The sequence below is a fragment of the Balaenoptera acutorostrata genome, chromosome 14 (genome assembly GCF_949987535.1).
Source record: "Balaenoptera acutorostrata chromosome 14, mBalAcu1.1, whole genome shotgun sequence".
Taxonomy (NCBI): Eukaryota; Metazoa; Chordata; class Mammalia; order Artiodactyla; family Balaenopteridae; genus Balaenoptera; species Balaenoptera acutorostrata.
Genome location: NC_080077.1, coordinates 35040609 through 35062304, shown reverse-complemented (window position 1 = coordinate 35062304; position 21696 = coordinate 35040609). Strand labels below are relative to the sequence as shown.

The window sequence follows — 21696 nt, the reverse complement described above, 5'->3', positions numbered from 1 at the left end:
CTTGTGCACACACAACACTCACGTCTTTTAACACCATGTCTTTTTCAAAAATCCGTCTTCTCTTGTGAAGAGTTACTAAGTACCCTTAATGTTTCCCTCTGAATAATTATTATTTCATCTTTCCATCTTAATTGACATTCATCTCACAATAACACTTTCCTCCAAACTTTTCTCAAAGGAGGGCACATTTTCTTCTACTTTCTTACCCTTTATCCTGGTTCCTCACTTGCAGGCCACTCTTTCACTATCCCACTCAACAGCCTCTCAACTTCCAGAGTTCCCAGCTTGCCCAAATAGCCTTCCAGTCAGTTATCTATCAGGTCAGATTATCCTCTCCACCATAGTTCTGTGAATATTCTCAGTGATCCCAAAACTCACTCTGGCCTCAGTGATGCCCAACAGCCTTCGTTACTACCTTGTCCCTGTGCTAAGATAGTTTTCTCAGTCTGAATCACAATTGCCCGTGGCATTGTCTCCTATTGTTTCAATCTTCTGCATTGTCAATGAGACCTTACTTTCTGACCCTTTACTTTTACAAGCAGCCATTTCAGAGATTTTCACTAGCCTGAAAGAATTCTGGATTTTTAAAAACTTTCCATTGTTATACACTGCCAATACAGGATATACACTATTTCTTTGCAACAATTACAGGACCACTACTGACTTTTGCAATCACTCATTTGCTCTCATGAAAAATCTGAATTACCCAACAAGGGAGACCAAGAGCTTTTAGATATTCCTAGTTGATGCCCACAGTGCCACGAGCTATGAAATCTAACAATGTCCTCTCTGCCTCAACCTCACATTTCATCAACTTATACATTCTCTTCACTTTCCATTCCCACTGAAATTACCATGAATAGTGTCTCAAAAACTCAAAGATCATCATAAAAATGTAATCACCAGCATTTCTATCTTGAATCTCTTCTACAATATATTCTATATATGTCCTTTTACCTTTTTGTGTACTGAAATCATCCTGAAGGTAGGGCTCCAAATCTTGTATTTTTTCTTCCACAGCATCTTATATGTAGTATGTTATCATTATTTAGTGGGTACTCAAGTTCTTTGTTAAAATGAACTAAATTCGCTGATATTTTTAGAGACAAAAGTCATGTAAAACTTCCTTAGTTTTTCATAAATTTTTATAACAAAATATATAAAAATCATTAATTAAAATTAACAATAAAAGGAAGCTACAGAAATACAGAACCTCAAGGACATCTAGAGATCATTTATGCCAAGCTCTTTCTGAATTCAGAGATGTTGAGGACCATCAGGAGATCACAAAGTTGATTACATTGTGTTTGTATTTGTGTATATTACTATACTAACATAACTATATATGCTTATATAGGATATACATTGTTTCTATAATTAATGAGCATAGTACACTTAGGTGCTATTTATCTCTTGAAATAACAATAAAAATAATATAGAGTCATAATATTCAGATTTTTCTTCAAAAATCATTTAATAAGCACCTCCATGTACCTCATACTATATTAGCTATTACCTTGGTTCTGTCACTGTTCTCTATTACAAACCTTCTGTGATAGTCATTTCCATTTAAAGATTATAAAATCAGAATTCAGAAAGATTAAAAATGCGATACACAGCCTGTTAGTAGCAGGATTAAAACTCAAAACTAGGTTTAAAGACACAAAATCCAGTAGTATTTCCTCTAAAATAAACCAAAGCTGCTTTTTGTTTCATTTGTATCATAGGTACAGTCCAGTGAGTTGATTATTTGTTGTTGAGTCTTGATCAATGCATTGTATCAATGAGAAAATGTAATCTACTATATTAGACATTGCTTTATTTACTTTATTTGCTTTACTTACTTTCAGTAAGGCATTACATTTCAAAGTAGCAATTCATGATATGTACATTTCAGAAGTCAAAAATAATGATAACTTTTTCTTTTATAATCCAAAATAACAGGTCTTTGCCTGCCTACAAGCTATCAATTTAGCAGAGTGGGCAGGGCTATGGAAGAAGGAAATAAGAAGTAATGGTAAATTTATCTCTTATACAGCAGTGTTTGCATATAGTTTTCTGTCTTATATTCTTCAGTTCTGGGCTCTTTATCCTGCTTTCAGATTTTTATGTGATTCTCCATTTCAAAATCCCCAACCCTGAGAAATACTAAGAAATGAACCACAAAATTATATGATCCAAGGATTATAACCTAGCACTTTGTTTTTTCATTCCTCTCCCCTCCTCCCCGGATCCTTGTCATGCTTTCTTATTTATTCTGTCTCCAGTACAGGTTGCTGAGACTCGTCACTTACCAAGTAACTCTAGGCAAGTCACTGGAATTACTATTATGACTCCTCTAGTAAACTAAGTAAGCTTCATCATGCAGGGTGCATGCAGTATTTATTTGACAAGGTCAGTTCCTGGCATAAAGTAGTGTAGTGGTAATATTGGTTAATTCCCAATATCTATAATAAATTGTAGCATTAGGATCACCTGTCAGATTGTTACAAATGCAAAGTCTAGAGATCACTCTAGATCTAGTGAAACAAAATCTGCATTTTTACAAGATCCCTCGGTTATGCAGCAAGATATTTCAGCTTGAGACACTGGTTGAAAACATGATGGAGGTCCTGTTCCCATGAAAAGATGACAGGTCTAAAAATGGGTGTGATTCTGGCCAATGAGAAATAATAGGAATAAGCCAAGTCATTTCCAGAAAGGTTTCCTCACTTCTAGAGAAAACACAGTGAGTCCCCTTTTCTTTTTCTCAATGTCATGACTAAAATGCTGAGAATGGTGCATTGAGGAGAAAGACAGGATCAGGTTCTTGATCACGTCTCTAAAATGGTGTCGGCAGCTACTCACCTGAGTCTGCCCACTCTCCCCCTGAGAGTGTACTACCACTTAATAAACCCTCACTTTGTTCTCTTGAGAAAAATTTAAAATTGAAATAAAATAAAATGGTGTCAACAGCTCTTAGAGCCCCCTTATTTCTGGACTTCCTGTTAAGTGATGTAATACGTTTGGTTTTCTATTACTTACTTTCAACTTGAAATCCTAAAAACTAATGTGGTATGGTTAAAATATGGAACAGTTTATTTCAGCTTCTCTTTTCAAAGCTTGAGGAATATAATTAATCCAATTTAATTTTAAGTTCAATAAGGCAGCACTTAGAACACTTGCAGAGATTATTTCACTCTATTGGCTTGAAGAAAAAATTAAATTACAGTTATTGCTTTATTTATTTTTCACTGCCTTTCCTGGGCACACAATGATACATGTCTCCTCCATCCTCTTAGAGTTGGAGAAACTGGAAAGAGACTGTTTTCCTATGTTAGGTATTAAAGTTCCTATTGAATAATATTAAGAGGACCGCATATAATTTGTCAGTACTTGCCCTTTTTCCAAAACTAATGTCTGTAAATTTGCACACTATAATTAAGTAAGGTTGATGTGACTCATACAACAATCCAGCCAAATTAATTCCAAGGACCTGAGGGTTCCTTACTGGGGCTTGTCTGCCATATGAAATGTTTTTCTTTCTCATAGGTATGATAAAGCTATCATCATCATCATTATTATTGAACAATTAAATCAAAGAATTTTAGAAAAATGAAAGAGGATCATAGCAAACTTAAAGTTTTAGAAATTTATAAATTTCTAAAATTAGAAACACTGTTACTATTTTGAGAAAAGCACTAATTTACATCCGTTAGAAATTATTATATTGATTTCAATAGATTAAACAATAAGAAAATAGCATTCCTCTAGGAGAAATTACCCTAAAATTACAATACTAAGTTCACAACATATTTACTATACGGCAATAAAAGTACTGAACAAGGCAAATGATATTTGACACAGAAAAAGAAAGAGAAGGCAAATATTATAATTCTGATATAAAGTAGGGTAAAAATGTGCTGGCGATAGCAAATTACTAGAATCAGGATTATTAACCAAGTTTCACAAAAACTGTCAGGTATTAAACAAGAAAATGAACTTTAACCTAAGAAGTGAAGGTGTCTTTGCAATATTGGGACAAGGTGGCCAATACGAGGAGCCACACAAAGAGGGCAGAGTAAGTAGACCGAACTATGGGAGATGATACCTACGTTCTAGTCCCACAATGACTATTTATTAGCTTCACAGTTTCTCATTACTTCTCAAATCTCTGCCTTTTCATCTAAAAATGGGGATATCAATTTGTAACAGCTTATTCAACAGAGATGCTGAGAATATTAGGTGAGATAATTGTGCAAAAGTTCTAACTGCAAATCCTGATAATAGCAATATTATGAAGATAATAATCGAAACAATATCTAAGTGAATAATATATTTGATAACTGTCATGGTCTTTTAATGTATCAACTTGACTAGGCTACAGTCGCCAGTTTTTCAATCAAAACACTAACCTAGGTGTCTCTACTAAGGTATTTTTGCAGATGGGATTAAAGTCCATACCCAAATGACATTAAATAAGGGAGAATAGCCTAGATAATCTGGGTGGACTTGATTCAATCAGTTGAAAGGTCTTAAGAATGGATCGGAGGCTTCCCTGAAGCAGAAGAAATTCTACCTGTGAAGAGCAACTTTAGTCTGTGCCTGAATACTCCAGCCTGCCCTCTCGAAGCGCTTGACTACAGACTTCAGACTTGCCCAGCCAGGTTCCACAATCACATAAACCAATTCCTTGCAACAAATCTCTTGAAAAAAAAAAAATCTATCTATCTATCATCTATCTATCTATCTATCTATCTATCTATCATCTATCATCTATCTATCATCTCTCCTTCTGATCTGCTTTTCATGTTTGAACCCTGACTAACAGAGATGATTTTGTTACCAGAAATGGTTCTGGAGGAAAAGATTTTTAGGGATGAGTTTTCTGATTTGGTCTGGTTCTGGGTTTTCTGGAATTGGTTCTCTAATCTGATTAGATTTAAAGGTACAAATAACTCCAGTGTCATTGGTAAAGAAGACACTGCTAGTCCATAGCACGATGCAGTAATAGAGATATGCAAAATATCACCATTAGATAGATATCCCTGATCAAATACCTACAGAAGTTTAAGTTCTGGGTAACCATGTATTTGCTACCTTGATATAGATTCTTACAAAACTAAAATCTTTAAAGAAATAGAAAAAAAAATCCTTTGACTACCTAGAAAAGCAGGTAGAAGACTTATAAGGAAAAGAAAATTTATTATCAGACTTTGACAGCAAGGCTTTATGCCACAAGAAAATGAAGTAACACATTTAAGTTACTCAAGGAAAGAAAATGAGAATGAAGGATTTTATAACCTTCAAAATTGACTTAAGAACCAAGGGCACATATAAACTATTATCAACATCCAAGAACTCAGGGAATATTATTTACATGAGCTATTCCTGTGGAATCTCCCAGAAAATAAGTTTCAAACAACCAAAATTACTAAGAAGACATGACATACATACTGATGATGAACATTAAAAAACATAGCTACACATAGAACTAACACCAAATAAGGGCTAAATGGGAGAGAGTACAATACGCAATGGTTCTATGCTAACAATGGAGATAGGGTACAAGTATACAAAATAACATGAGATTTAAAAATGAGTGATTATGGGATATTCTTATTGTCTCTTTCTCTGTGTCATTGAGAACCAAAAATATTAGTGTGGAAAAAAAGAAGATGTAACTGACAAACTGTAATAAAGAAAACATTAAGTGAAAAACTTTAGGCTTGAATTTGAAATATCAATATAAACTAATAGTTATTTTACCTTTAAATATATGTGTATATTTTTCTTAGTTATGTTCACTGAAAAGATCTAGCAATGAATGCCCCTCATCATTCACATAATGGTCCTGAAATATAATTTCTCAAAATTGTAAAACAGGGCACCAGGTCTGAAAGAGAAAATGTGCAAGATGACACTGACATCAGATAGCAATACAAGAAAGCTATCGAAGACTACTGAAGTTATATCAAATGGACACTGGAGCCAACCTGGGATGATCTGAGTCTTAAAATAGTATTAATTGCAATGAATTGAAGTCTATTAAATATGCTTAAATCCATAAGTTCATGATATTAAAAAAAGAGGAAGAAGAATCAGTCACCTTTGGAGGATGACAGGAACCAACAAATTATATTGAAAACCAATAATTAAAGCAAAGATTTGAGAAGTTACCACGCCTTTCCTAAAATGAACTATGTCACTGGGTAGCCAGATAGGAGATGATGTTAAGTGTGTCTTCATTAATTAAACAAAATACAAAAGAAATAATAAAATTAGAATATCACAATTTACAACCACCAGGAATGAATATAGGCATTAAGCATCAATTGGTATCAGAATCACAAAAAGAAATAGGAGACATTTTGTGCCTCTGGTAATCACACCATACACCTCCTCTAGCATTGCCAGAGGATCAAACTTGACTCTAGATCTGGCTGCCAATTTTCAGGAAATTAAAAGGAACATGTTGAACTGAAGAGGACATTTGTATGCAATCAGTAAAATGCAGACTGTGTGAAAACTACAAGTCAAATGTCCTGGGTTCCTCAACAGATAAACTGTGACAAACACAAGAGAGGACAAACACACAGATTAAAGGGATTCTAAAAGACATATTTTAAAAAATAGACAAGACTAATCTATAGTATCTAAGGAGACTAAATATATGTAAGTGGAAAAAAAACAGGAAAAAAATACAAGGGCTGAAAGTCATGATAATTATTATTTGTAGGGGTAGGCTACAACTTATTATTTGTAGAGAGATGGCTCATTTGTGTCTGGGATGGACCACTTGGAAAGAGCCTCTACGATGGCTGGCAAAGTCTTTCTCTTGACCTGTGTGGTGGGTATCATAAAAATTCATTGAGTCATAGTTTTTCATTTTTGTGAGGTTTTCTCTATGTTTTATTTTAAAATAAAAGAATTTTATAAATATACTATCTTTAAATCAGACTGCTTTTCATAGAGAAGAAACCCAGCCCACTGCCAGAGCCCCATGTTGTAACACTGATCACAGGAGCTCAATGGAAAGTTGTAAAGTGCTTGACGTGACCTGAAAAACATACTGAAGGGGCAGCTCTGAGAACAGTAGGAGAGTGCATTATTCTTGTACAGAAAAAGTAGTAAATTGTTATTTATAGATATCGATAAGAAGAAATCCTTGAGCTTCTATGACTGCCAGGCCTTTAGAGTCATGTTCCAGGGATACATAAAGAAGATAAAGACTATTCCACACATCATTCATTTATAGTCAATTATGTAATCTGTAGACAACAAGCTCAGAGTTTATGAATTATTGAAGAAGGAAAAGAATGCATCATATCTTTAAGGCACTGAACTGTTTATGGTAGAAAGCCACACAAAGCCAACCAAAATGACCTCAGGAATATTTGGAAATTCTAAAAATTAAATACGATTAAACTTTCTGATGCTCATTGTTACATACATACACACCCAAAATGCCAAGGGTAAAAGATAAACATTACAATCCATGATACTTGGTCAGTGATTTTACTTCAAGACCAATGATTATAATTCTTTACATGAAGCCATGAAGGAAGAATATAATGCCATGAACTCGAATAAAACAAGGTCCTCAGGAAAAGCAGGACTGATAAGAGTGATAGCCATTAGCTACCAAATAGAACATGGTCTCTTAAGTGGAGCAGAATTAATTGTAAATCAGCACATACACAGAAAAAAAATCACTAATGCTTAAACAGGATAAAGAGAAAATTAGAATTAAGTAGCAGGCTAGTGTTCATCTATCAGTTTACAAGGAGTCAGGAAAGCACAACAGACATGGTTAATACTCTTCTCTGACACAGGTCCTGTTCTGTGAGCCACAAGTTACAGAAGGCAAGGCTGAAAGCACCAACAGCCTTCCCACAGATGAATTCTCCTAAGTGAAATCAGGAACACCCAGAGGTTTTTAATTTGGCCACAAGCTTCAAACTGTCTTGGTAAAATTTTTTTAAGGCTAAAGAGTCAAAAGGAATGGGAATGTCTCCTCATTTTTCACTCCTATTTAGGAAAACTCATATGCAATTATCAAGGCAGAAGGGGAAAAAAGTAAACAAATGCGTCGAGCAGGTAAATTAGTTCCCAGACAGAAAATGGGAAAACAAATTCACAGACTGGCTGTAAAAAATAAACGTTTGAGGAAATTTAAAAAGCCATCTTTACTATTTCACTCTTCCAAATTCTTTCACCTGGTACCAACCAGATCCAAACTCTGTGTCGTCTTTCATTGGTCCCTCTCCTCCCCTCCTCACATTTCTTCCAAATCCACCGGCATTGTCCAATCCTAGGCCTTCACTACTTGATGTCTGTACTGCCAGCAGTAGCTTCTTTCTTGCTTTTGTCTCCATCATGGCCTAGTCCCAACCCTGCCATAAACTATATTTACCTCTACTTCCCATTGTGAACCTTACACTTCAAGAAGATTCTTCTCTTGATGTTCCTACCCCACCAGCACACATGTACACTAAACTGCAGTGATAACCAGGCCCACTTAATCCTTGCTTATCCAAGTCCTATACGTCCTTCAAAGACTCAATCAAATCTTCCTTAATGATTTCACCAAACACTCCAGTCTGTGATGCTCTCTCTCAACTCTGAAAAAGCGCTGGGCTTAGACTCCATACGATCTTTTCTTATTCGGTTATACAAGCATCTCTCAGGGCTGAAAGGATCTTAAAAAAGCATTCAGCCTCATGCTTAAATGTCCTCTACATCTCTAGCAAGTACTTAACCAGATTATGCTTGGACACTTCCCCTAACTTTACTACCTCCTACAGTAGCTCATTCTAGGTTTCAACAGCCCTACAATTACAAAGGTCTTCCTCATAATCAGCTTATATCTCTCACCAAACAGCTTCAAACCACTAGTTATTATTGTACTTTACTATCTATAAAAAACAAACTAAATCCCTCCTGTATATTCCCAATATTCTAAGATTTTAAGAAACTTATCCAGTCTCCCACAAATCTCAAGATATATTTATACAATGTACCTTTAGCCATTCTGACATCATTTCTTCAACTTTACCAAATGTCCTAGTAATTATATGCTGCTGCCTTTTGTTATTCTAATATTTCAGATATGTGTCAGCCACTCTTAGGGCCAATCTCGAAAATGTCAGAACTTTCACCAAGTCTAGACATTAGGACAATTTCAAATTATCTCATTCCTTTCTCTCCCCACCCCCATGGTATCCAATGTGAGCTGATCATATATTAAATGTTTAATCAGTTTGGCTTTGAAATAGTCCTCTCAAATTAGTTCTCAATGAGTTGCCCACTGTAAACTGCATGTTTCTAGACATAGATAAATTTCCTCCAACATTTTCACTTCATTATAATAAATGGAAAATTACCAGATTTTTTTTTTTTCTCAAAAAGAAATAGTTTCAGGGATAGTAAAATCTCTTGTGGAAATTAAACATGATACAAGGTTCCAGGCACTTCATACGACAGTATAAACAGACACAAGAAAATATTATAGCATAGCAGCATCAAAAAGAGCTTTGTGAGCAATGACTAGTTGGCACTTGAAACATTGTACTGATATATTTCACCAGATAAAATTTGAGTACTTTTGTACTCAAATTATTCATTTTTTAAAAAATCATGCTTCTCATTTCCAATGCTACATGACGATATTCCCATGTAGTATAGGAACAAGGCTATTACATTTGCCTGGATAGATAAAACACTTTATGGCCAGAAGTTTCAGGCCAACCATTTTCATTGACCCTCAGCTGGCAACAGTTGGTACTGCAAAAGGTCAGCCTCTCTCTGGTTGTTTTTTAGAGCAATCTGCACCTAATTATACTAATTTTACTCTCAATGTATTGCTTAATTATCTATTGCTCCAGAAGGAATGACATTTCCTTTGGCTGAGAAACTAGCTGTATCACAGTACATTAGCAGTGACGAGCCTCACCAAGGGCAAAGTGATGGCTGGCTTTCCTGTTTTGGCAGGCCTACTCAGGAGGCGCCGTGTCAGCACCTGGGGAGATTACTGACAGACTGGCCCAACTGCCACAGCTTTGATGGCAAGCTGCATAGAATTACCAGTCACACATTAAACAGCCTCATTTCAATTCACCAAAATGAACGGTGCCACCAAATCTCCCCACACAATTCCCTGCTTTCAGTTACTCCGCTGGTGAATTTCTCTGTCCAACCCAATGATGCATGCCCACCAAGCCCTGTAATGATGGATGGAGTCATTAGCATTTTAGTTTCTACACTGAACCTGAGGCCAAAGCATATGGTCTGACAGATGTTCCAGCAATGGGTTCTATTTGATTTGTCATGTAGGTGTCCACCTACACCGGACCTTCATGAAAGAATACTAATTTATAAGTTACAGCCCAACCCGTTTCAACTCTTTCACATCCTCGAGCGTTATAACATGTTCTGATAATAGAACACTCAGAACATGCTTTATTCTATATTTCAGTTTACACTGATGATTAAAAATCACCCTTGAACCTAATCCAATTACTTCAAATGGACAAGATGGACAAAAATGCAGGTAATGTTTGTACTAGGCTATTGCCATCTACGGCAGGGGTCCCCAACCCCCGGGCCACAGACCGGTAAGGCTCAGCTCCCCATTGCTTGCATTGCCGCCTGAACCATCCCCGCCATCGCTCGCATTGCCGCCTAAACTGCCCCCCTCCATCCGTGGAAAAACTGTCTTCCACAAAACCGGTCCCTGGGGCCAAAAAGGTTGGGGACCGCTGATCTACATCATGATTAGTACTGCCAGTGATTTGGTTATTTGAGGAAATGTTTCATATACTCACTTTCTCCTCATTCATGGATAATTAAGGTACACTATATACAGCAAATTGGATAAATCTTAACTTCTGACAAATGTATATACACCCATAGACCCAAAGCCCCAATAAAGCTATATGACACTTTACCTCAAAAAGTTTCCCTGCTCACTTCCAGTTCCTAATCACCCCCTACCCCAAGTCAAATACTGTTCTGATTTCTATCACCATAGATTAGCATCTATAGAGTCATAAGGCATGCACTCTTTTGTGTTTCTTCTCTTTCAGAAAGCATAATATTGCTGAGCTTTATAAATCCTGGTATCAGTAGTGCATGCTTTCTAATTTATTGCTGAGTAGTGTGAATGAACCACAAATTGTTTATCCATTCTCCTGTTAACGGACATTTGGGTTCTTTACAATTACTGGTTATAATGAATAAAGCTGTTATAAACATTCTTCCACAAGTCTTTTTGTGAACACATGCTTTTATTTCTCTTATGCAACTACTTAGGAGTGGAACTGCTGTGTCATATGTTATTGTTCCCTTATATATTCACTTTTTCCTGTGATCACTTTATCTACTATCCATATTATTGTGTTGAAATAAAAAGGACATGACTAAAATTTTTAACCCACGAACATATGTAACCTATTTTTTTTCTTTCCTGTGAGAAAATTATCTGGTACCTCTCAGGAATATAAGCAGACATTTTTATTATTTTATTTCACTATAAATTGAACATTGAAAAACATTAAACATAAAATTATACATTAAAATCTCACTTATGATCTTATTTCCTATAACCTGGGTTTTATCATAAGCCTTAAGTTATGATCCACAAATTCTCTACCATTGGGGGTTCCTTAGGAACACAAAATGGTATAGTTTTAAAACTTGTTGTAAGCATTAAAAAACATCTGTTCGCATGGGGAAAACTGCAAATTGTAAGCTGAAAAAAAAAGTTGTGTTCATATCTAGAATGCAAGCTACTTCACTGAGTGTTACGAAAGAAAATGAATTTGGAAGTTCTCTAGGAGCAACTAAAGACTTTATCCTAACTCCCTTATCCAATATGAATGAACTGCATAACATACTTGCTGACACCAATGGACATTTTTTTTTACACTAGAGCATGATATATTTTATTGAAGGTATTTCTTTTGGTTGTGCTATATCCATTATGCATAATGCTACACCAATGGACTTTTAAAAACATTCGTCCATATTGTTTTATGCATCAGTAGTTCGCTCAGCATGTGCAAGGAGGTTAATTTGGCTTATATATTTTGTCATTGTTTTCTAAATGTCTAGAGTGAATGACCTTCTTTTAAGACTCTCTAATTTTATAGTCTGAGATCTTGAAGGAAAGAAAACTCCGTAAAGGGACTTCCCTAGTGGTCCAGTGATAAGGAATCTGCCTTCCAATGCAGGGGATGAGGGTTCCATCCCTGGTTGGGGAACTAAGATCCCACATGCCGCAGGGCAACTAAGCCCGCGCACCACAACTACTGAGTTCGCGTGCCGCAAACTACAGAGCCCACGTGCTCTGAAGTCTGCACGCCACAACCAGAGAGAGAAAACCTGCATGCCACAACTAGAGGAAAGCCTGTGAGTGGCAACTAAGACCCGATGCAGACAAAAAAATAAATTAAATAAATAAATATTAAAAAAAAAAAGAACACTCCCTAAAGATATAGCAGACCCACTATGATATGTCTTATGGACTATCCCAGATTATCTCAGGTAACTCACTGTCTGCTTTTTTGTGCTCCATTCTTTAATTTACCTAATTTGTATGTCATTTTAAACAATAAAAATGATTGAAATATCAATTGTAAGCTAAAGACAGTAAACAAGTGTGAAGTTATTCTCTAAATGTATTTCTATACATAAATTACTTTAAATGTCATATACTATCAGGTATTCATGGCAGTTGTAGTGTATCATTTTTCATTTAAAATAGAAAATTGGACGCTTTCTAGTTTTTGCTCTTTTACACCATATTCAAACAACACTTACCAATTGAAGCTCAATATTATTATATTATATAAGTGATTTGGAGGACATAAAAAGTTGATGGTCATTTTTATTACACCTGACCATGGCAGGTGTAACAGCTACTCCATTATTCCATTACTTTTGTAATAGGATGCAAAGACCTTTCATTCTGAGTTACTTCAGAGTACATTCGTTCACAGCAGTCAGCAGAGATTTTAAGCAGTTGTTCTCACAATGATACTTAATTTAACGAATGATTTTTTTCCCACACAAAACTAATAACTTAAAAATTTTATATTCCTCCATGAAACAAAAAAAGGTGATCAAGGCCATGTTTCAGACCATCGAAAATAATGTAGAGACCTGGTTTAGCATCTTACAGCTGTAAGGGATTTTGGTTTCTACCCACATCTCCTTTTATAGATAAAAAAAATCTATGGCCTGGAAAAGTTCAATGAATTCTCTAAGCCAATACAATTAACTGGGTTATAAGAATTAGAGTTAGAATTAAGGTTAGAATTAAGAACTGGGCCCCTTGACCTTTAGGAAGTTGTTCTACACCAAGCAAAAATAACTTGACATCTATCTGTGTGTGTTGGCCTGTAGATGCATTGTGGAACCAAGATTCTTCTCCCTTTATTATGTTTCTACTAGTTTCAGCAAAAGATGGATCATTTTTTTTAATCATTGGCCACTTTCTGATTCACTCACTCTATAGATGCACACATATCAATTATATCTATATAGCTACACCTTTATCTCTATATCTCAGTCTTATTTATTTGAAAACAACCCTAAACCAGGCAATTGATAATCTTCAATGTTTCTTAAATATGGAGAAGAATGATTCAAGAGAATAAGTTGAGGTAATTTAAGTGGTATTATTGAAAAAGGCAGGAAAGCTTTTTCATGAATAAGCATGTAAGTTGCTGAAGAATTGGGCAATGTCAAAATAGATGAGAAATATATAAATTCACCTTGGAAAATGTAAAGAGAAAGAAGAGGAGAAAAAAGAAAGCAGAACAGAAATTGAACAGAATATTTTTATCTCTCATCTTTATTTGAAAAATGGCAAGAGGAAAATTTTTTAAAACTATAATGAAATGAGCCAATTTACAAAAGTAAGAAACAAACAATAAACGAGTAGTATTTTGACTGCAACCCACTCAGACCAGCAGGGCCATAAAGTCTTTGTTGCCACAAGGCAGCTGGTGTCTAAGTACACAAAGCCCTTTTTATTTCAACGTCACATTAAATCCTGGGGTGTAAACCCAGGGGCAGACTGCGGAGTCTCTGGTTCTCCAAGACAAGACTATATAGATAACAATAAAAATCAAATGCCAAAAATGTCTCTACCTAAATGAAAAATGACTAGCAAAGTAATTAGAAAATATATCTAAACACATTCTTAATACTATCAATATATAGGCTGAGAGACAGAGAAAGTTAAGAGGGATTCTAACTGGATGTTTAGATGATGAAACAAGTTGTACATTATACAATACACTCTGCAGGAAGAATTATCTTATATTTAAATACCTGTAGTGGAAATTAGCATAATCACAGGGAAAAAAGGAGAGAGTTCATTTCCTTTTCACATATTCAGGATGGTATCCTGATATCCACATATCAAATAAAGTACAAAAGTAGCTATAATTAGATTTATATGAAATACATCTGTTATAACATCCGATTGGATGTGGGAATTGAATGAAAAAACACATTTATAACACCCAGTACAATATCAGGCATTATATTGGTATGATTTCAATAATCATTTATTATAATTATTACCCCAACTTCCTGAAACCTAATGATGATCCTTGACACTAATTTTCTCTCTCTAAAGGTATCATAAAATAAAGCCTGATGTCTATGTTCAAGAAACTAAGCTAATGATTTTCCTTTTTGGTCTCTATTGGCATTCTCAGGAATTTAAAATTCTAACTAATTAAATCCCTTTCCTCATTCTGGTGCAAACAGAATTAAATAATAATAATAATAATAAAGGTACTCAGAGAATATTATTTCTTACATTCTAGCTTCAAATATTTAGCTCAACAGTCATCTGCCCTAGGTCCAGCCTCAAGACTTTAGTTGCTCTTAGCTCCTCCCACCTCCCCACCCACCTCTGCCCCAGGATTGACAGATATTCTCTGAAGATACGGCACATTCCTTAGTCACTGTTTTCTCACAGATTCTTTTAAAGCTCTTTATATGCACCATTTACATTTCCCCAACACGTATGCTAAACTGCAATTCATTAAATACACATTTATTGCGGATTTAATATGTGCAAGGCAAATATCTTGTCCTCAGATCTGTGATTAACCCTTATACACAAAAATCCTGAAAAAAAATTCTAATTGGCTCTCTTCCAATTCACATTTCCAGAAACACTCCCAAAGGTTTCTTAAAATACTTTTGAAAACTTTATCAGAGTATGACAGTTCCTGCTTAAGTACTATGCTCTTGTAAGTTGTTTTCAAAATATTAAATGAGATTTTTTTCCTATTTTGAATGGATCTAGAAAAATTGTTTTTACAGTTTGGACATAACATTAGAGAATTATGATTCTCTAATGAGTTCATGAATAACTCACCCAAATACTTATTAACTATACACTGTTATATTTTTATTCATATTCCAAAAATAGAAATATCTGAAATGAATCTGCAGCAAATTAAATCAAACCTACACAAAAGACAACCTGTCACACACATATTCCACCCCCCACCCCCGCACACACATACACAGGGAGAAAGAATTTGTGATTTTTTAAAGCTCAAGTGTACCCTTTAGTCCAGCTGCCAATGTGGCCTTACCTGCAGCCATAACTTGTTATGTACAGCGTCTCTCCCTGTAGCGATACACTGAAATGTAGCATTCTGCCCTGCATTGACCTCTACGTCCCCCAGACGGAGGAAATGAGGAGATTTATCTGTGAAGGCAAGAAAAAAATGACTTTTTTCCACATGAAGAAAACATGCCGTGTTACTTTTTCCCAACAGAATAATGTTGTTCATACTTTTACCTTTGGCCAAGACTAATGTCGTATGAAAGAAAATTGAGTTTTCTCTGTGCTGAAAGACACTGTTGCCTCTCTCACGCTCAGTTCTCTTTTTTTAATAGCTTTATTATGTATCGCCCCATAATTGCTAGAGCAATTCTATACAGAGTGAGCACCCAACGATAACTGCTGGAGGACCCCCGTAGCATGTTGCATTAGGGTGATAATAAAACAGTTACAAGTCAAAGCAAACAAAAGAGATCAAATAGGCACAAAGCAGAGCGTAATAGAAAACTATAAGGAAAACATAGAATGACAGCTCAAAAGCTGACAAATACATGGCCGTTGAACTATTAAGTTACAATTTAAGCAGTTACATCTTTCTTTTCTTTTTTAAAGAAATTTCAATAACTATAATCCTCTAGTACTTCAAAAAACAAGGTAAGGGACTGTTCTTCTTCCTCTCAGAGTATTAGCTTAACTGTTGTTAAATCCACCTCCTATTCCTTCATAGTCCTAAGAAAGTTACCCAAAAGAAGTATTAGACCAACAAAAAAGTGATGACTGCCATCAAAATATACATGAGTTATATGACTGTCAAACAAGCATTCTCTATAATTACCTTTTAAAACTGAAGCTTAGTCATGTTTTCAACTGAAAGGAAACATAAACGGGAAAAGCTAAGCCTCAGTGAGTAAAGATAGTGCATGGAGGACCATATCACAATGAAACTACTGTTGTGCTCAATTTCTGTATTTTTTAACTTGTTTACTCATGAAAGCCTTTCTTTAATATCTTCTTTCAAGAAGTGTAAATGAACAGTAGATGGAAACATCATTCTCATATATGAATGGACTGAAGGAGCTTAGTAAACCAACTTGAACTTTGTGTGAGATACTTTTGTTCTCCTTTTTCTCAGAATACACCACATGTAATGAATCATTTGACCTTTGCCTGCTACATCTTTCTCCAGTGCCTCATCTCAGTAGGTGCTTCAGAAAAAGGAATGTTTGCACTAGAACACAAGCTAGAACAGTGGTTCTCAAATTGTGAACTCAAGACTATCCAGCATTAGTATCACCTGGGAACAACCAGAACCAGGCGAGGGGCCAAGCAATGTGTGATCTGCCACATCCAGTTGGTGATTCTGAGGCACACTAGGGTTTGACAACCAGTTAGCAGGAGCAGGAGCCTTGGCCCCTGGCATGGTGCCCCCTGTGCATGCTGCTTAGAAAGTATTAGAGAATTTCCACCAGGAGGGTTACTGAACAGATCATCTAGAATTCATGGGCCCTATAAATCACTGCTGTTGGGAGATATAGCTTAAGTCTGAATTTATACCAACAGTTTTATGCCTGGCTCTACTGAATGCATGCAATAATTGTCTTTCAGGGTATGTGATATAAACACAAATGTAGTTACCCCATCTGAAGACCAATCAATGTGCATCTAAGGACATACCAAACTATGTGTTAATAAATTGAGTTCCTTGTTTTGTGTGCTTTCTATTGCTTTGTTGTTTAATATGAATTAGCCAGAAATTTATTATGACATTAAAAAATTAGTCTTAAGTTTGGAATAAGATGAGTTAATTCATTTTCTTCATTTCACCCCAACTTTCAACTTAGCAGATCACATAAGTTGGTGAGGCTTCTTTTTACTTTCTTTTCACTGAACTGATGTGTTATTCTTTGCTTTCCTAGGCAATTTAATAATACCAAAAGATGGAACGGGTCCTACCTAGAGTTCCATTTACATTTTTAATTTTTTCTGTCAAAAATAATGTCAACTAAATAAACTGAAGATCTAACAGGCTTTATTAGGGGATTCATGAATCAGGCAGCATCCCAACTATTAACTATAAGACAGATCGAAGGGGTTGTACAAAATGGAAGGTTTTTATAAGAAGAAGAGTGGGGCAAGGGAGCTACTAGCAAAAAGAAAAGAAGTAATAATTTTTAGGCCAGGACATCTTCTTTGAGGAGCAGCAAGGGTTTTATGGTTCAGATCACCTCTTCTTCCTCTGGGAGATGGAGAGGGATCACAGGACAGATTATCCTACTGGTGCTTGACCATGAAATCCAGACCGGTCAATTAAGATAACATTTCTGGAAGAAGCTGAAACTGCAGTTGGATCAGGTATAAATCTAGGTTTTGTATCATGAACTTTTAGCATGAGTGATGCCATTTTGGGACTGTGGTTTTCTTTTGAACAGTAATTAATTAAAAGAATCCTTTAACATGTGTAGTACAAGTCTGAAAAATATTTGATTCAAAAACTCTAGAAATATTTCAGAGTTCTTTTAAAACTGAACAAAAGGCTAGGAGTAACAACAAAAGAGACAGCAATGACCAAGTGATAATCAATAGTCACTACCAATATAAGACAAGTGTTGAAAGGATATAGAAAAATACAGTTCTTAATCACAACCTACCACAAGGATAACTCAGGACTTGGATGTCATCAATGGCAATATAACCACTTCTCCCTCCTGAGACTTGAGCTTCAAATATTACCTGTCAGGAAGAAATAGAAAACACTTACAACAATCATTTTTAAGGAATTTTCACAGTGAAAGAAAAATAGCTATAACACACTTACGAAAATTAAAATTTAATTTTCATCCAATAAGAATTAAAATTTCATCTTATAATGTAATTTCCTAAACCTTGTACAGGTAAACAACATTTTTTTGAAGAGCAATTAAATTATTGAGGTCAAGCAGTTCTCACTAAATTTTTTAAGCAACTATTATTAAGTGTTGTAGATTTCCTGAATGGGCAATATACAGGCAGAATGAATAGGCAGATAGAGCAAATCTCATATCTCTACATTTTCCCTTATTGACTTTTTCCATTTTTGTTATTTATTTAACATATATTGAGCACCTACAAATGTGCCAGGCAATATGCTAACCAGCGAAGACATCAACTGATCTAAGCTTTTAAATAGCTGAATTTTCAAAGACAGAGGTCATCAGATAGATTAGTGTTACTCCAGGCAAAAGGAACCATATACAGTGGAATAGAACAGAACTCTGTGTTTGGCAAACCAAATGAATGTAATCTGTATAGTTACAAAGACTCAAGAGGGAAGAGATGAAATTAGAGAAGTAGGCATGGAAGACTTTGAATACCATGGGAGTGAAGTCAGGAGCATATCCTGTCAATGATTAATCAATTAAAAATATATATATTATTAATAAATATTTTTTAAAAAATCAATGTTCAAATATAAGCTAATATTTTAGAATTTTGTTGTTACAGTCAATCACAGAACTTCGTAAAGACTTTCCCTTAGTAATGTGTGCTGTGACTCTTTAAGAGAAAATGGATTAAGCATGCCACATTTCAACATTTTATTTGACTATGGGCTCCTTTATTCGTGGAGAGATATAGGTTATCTTTGGAGTGTTTTGCAAAACGTTTTAGGAAACATATTGGAAATTGATATTTAAAGTAGGAATAAAATATAATCTAATTGGTCTATTACAAATATATTTGGCTCGGGACTTCCCTGGTGGCGCAGTGGTTAAGAATCTGCCTGCCAGTGCAGGGGACACGGGTTCGATCCCTGGTCTGGGAAGATCCCACATGCCATGGAGCAACTAATCCTGTGTGCCACAACTACTGAGCCTGCGCTCTAGAGCCCGCGAGCCACAACTACTGAGCCCATGTGCCACAACTACTGAAGCCCGTGCGCCTAGAGCCTGTGCTCCGCAACAAGAGAAGCCACCGCAATGAGAAGCCCGTGCACCGCAACAAAGAGTGGCCCCCACTCACTGCAGCTGGAGAGAGCCTGTGCGGCAACGAAGACCCAACGCAGCCAAAAATAAATGAATAAATAAATAAATTTTTAAAAATAAAAATAAAAAAATAAAGAAATATATTTGGCTAAAAGGTGGAGGATGGCCCCAAAGAAGACTAGAAACAAACAAATAATATGCTAGTAGCAGTGAAAATAGAAAGATGAGAAGAAAAAGGAGAGATAAAAGAAATAATACTAAAGAAATAGACAAAATAGAAATTATTGATTCATTAGTTGTATAGAAATAATAGGAAAATTCTCATTCCTGGCCTGGGTCTCTAGGTAGATAATGCTATATTGTCTGTTGTCGAGAAGGAGGAAACTTCCCGCAGGCCTCATAGAAATGGGACCTAAGAAGTGGCCAAAGCAGGTAGCTTTTATGCTTTTTAGACAAAGAAACAATAAATTTGTGAGGAAGTGACAGGAAACAGTTTTGGGTGCTCAATTAGTGAAGAACCTGAACAGAGTTTGGACCTGGGGTAGTAAATTAGTGAAGTAGCAAGGTTTGTTTACACAGACTTTTCAGCTCCACATTCTCTATCTCTGATAAGAGATAAGGGTGATAAGGGTGTTCTTCTACCTCCAGATGCAGGGGGTACAACCTTTCACATGAGATATTTATTTCCTGCTTTCAGAAAGACAGAAAGAAGGGTCAGAGTATCCCTCTTGCACTGGCCATTCCTTAAGAAACTCATTGAAAATAATCAGTACACCGCTGAGGCACATTTTGGGGCAGCCTACCCCATGCCCCAACACTATAAGGATGCCTAGCCAGAACACCTGATACAGAAAAAGATACAAATTTGAGGGAGAAGATAACTAAGTACATTTCAGACATTTCAGATGCGATTAGCCTAGGATACATATGGGGTAAATGCTTAGGAGATAACTAGACAGACAGATCTCAAAGAGAAGAGATGGGTTTAAAATAAAGCTATATATTTGGAAGTCATCATCATGGCAGTGAGTAAGCTATAGATCTGAAAGTTACAGGGATTGGTGAGTAAGACGGCATAGAAGATAAAGAGCAGCAAACCATGACATGGAAGGCAAGAAGACAGCCAGCAGAGGTAAGGCCAACAAAGTACGATTCAGACAGAATGGTCGAGGAAGGCACTCCCCCCCGTCAGGCAGGTCAACACTCCCAACAAAAGGATTAGAAAAGGCCAGATAAATTACAATGACCATAATTTTAAAACATCAGATATCTGCGTAAACAATGGCATCTAGATGAGCACAAATTTTAGGAGGACAGGATCTCTCCAATGTGATCCCAGGATCTTCTTTCCCATGGGACTATTTGCCAGTTCTGGAATCAGGCTGTGGTTCTAGCTCAGCACAGATTGAGGGCCTCTATGGGAGAAAGTGAAAACACTGAAGCTTGATGTAACTGTGTAAAAATAGAACAACAAACTAGAAATTTAAGAGTCTGAATAAAATAGATGCAGACTATGGCAAAAAACATGAACTGTAGGAGAGAGGTCAAGGAAAACTAAAAAAGTATCAATTAAAGTTAGCCATTAAGGGTTCTCTGGTAACTTCTGACACAGTTTTACTGAAGTGGAGGGGGATAAGTTTGATTGTTTTTATTGTTTTTACTGAGCACTTACTATACTCAAGAGACTGTTCTAACTGAGCATGCTCATTCATGCTCACATCTGCTGTTGCTTCCCTCCTCTCTCTTTCTCTCTCTCTCTCTCTGCACACACACAAATTCATTACATCTTCACTACAATCATATGAGGTAGTTATTATTTTTATCCTCAATTTAAAGAAAGTTAAGTGACTGCACCAAAGTCTAACAGCTAACAAGTCGTAGAGCCAGGGATGGACCCAAGTCAACCTCCAGGATCTAATCTTCCATCAACTTCCCTACACTTCCTCTCAAGATCAAGAAACAAACAGAGTAGAACATTTCATTTAAATAGACTTTAAATTTCCTTTAAAAGTTTAATATGTTAAATTTTTAAAGTGTCATTTTAAATAGCAAACTAATTAGATATTCTATTGACTAAATAGTATCATCAGCATTACATCCTTCCCATTCTCATACCATATCTACATCCACCCCAAAGCCAATGACAATGGGACACAGCAG

At 35.8% G+C, this 21696-nt stretch overlaps 1 protein-coding gene across 5 annotated transcripts in view; it reads right to left on the bottom strand.

Moving 5' to 3' along the window:
- PTPRK (protein tyrosine phosphatase receptor type K) overlaps window positions 1-21696 on the bottom strand; it is a 562741-nt gene that overhangs the window by 255895 nt on the left and 285150 nt on the right. For all 5 annotated transcript variants that reach the window (XM_057527724.1, XM_007190825.2, XM_057527725.1 and 2 more), the window contains exons 4-5: window positions 18226-18307; window positions 15606-15721 (exon numbers count right to left, since the gene is read on the bottom strand). In XM_057527724.1, the coding sequence (XP_057383707.1) occupies window positions 15606-15721; window positions 18226-18307 (198 nt within the window). The remainder of the gene's footprint in view (window positions 1-15605; window positions 15722-18225; window positions 18308-21696) is intronic.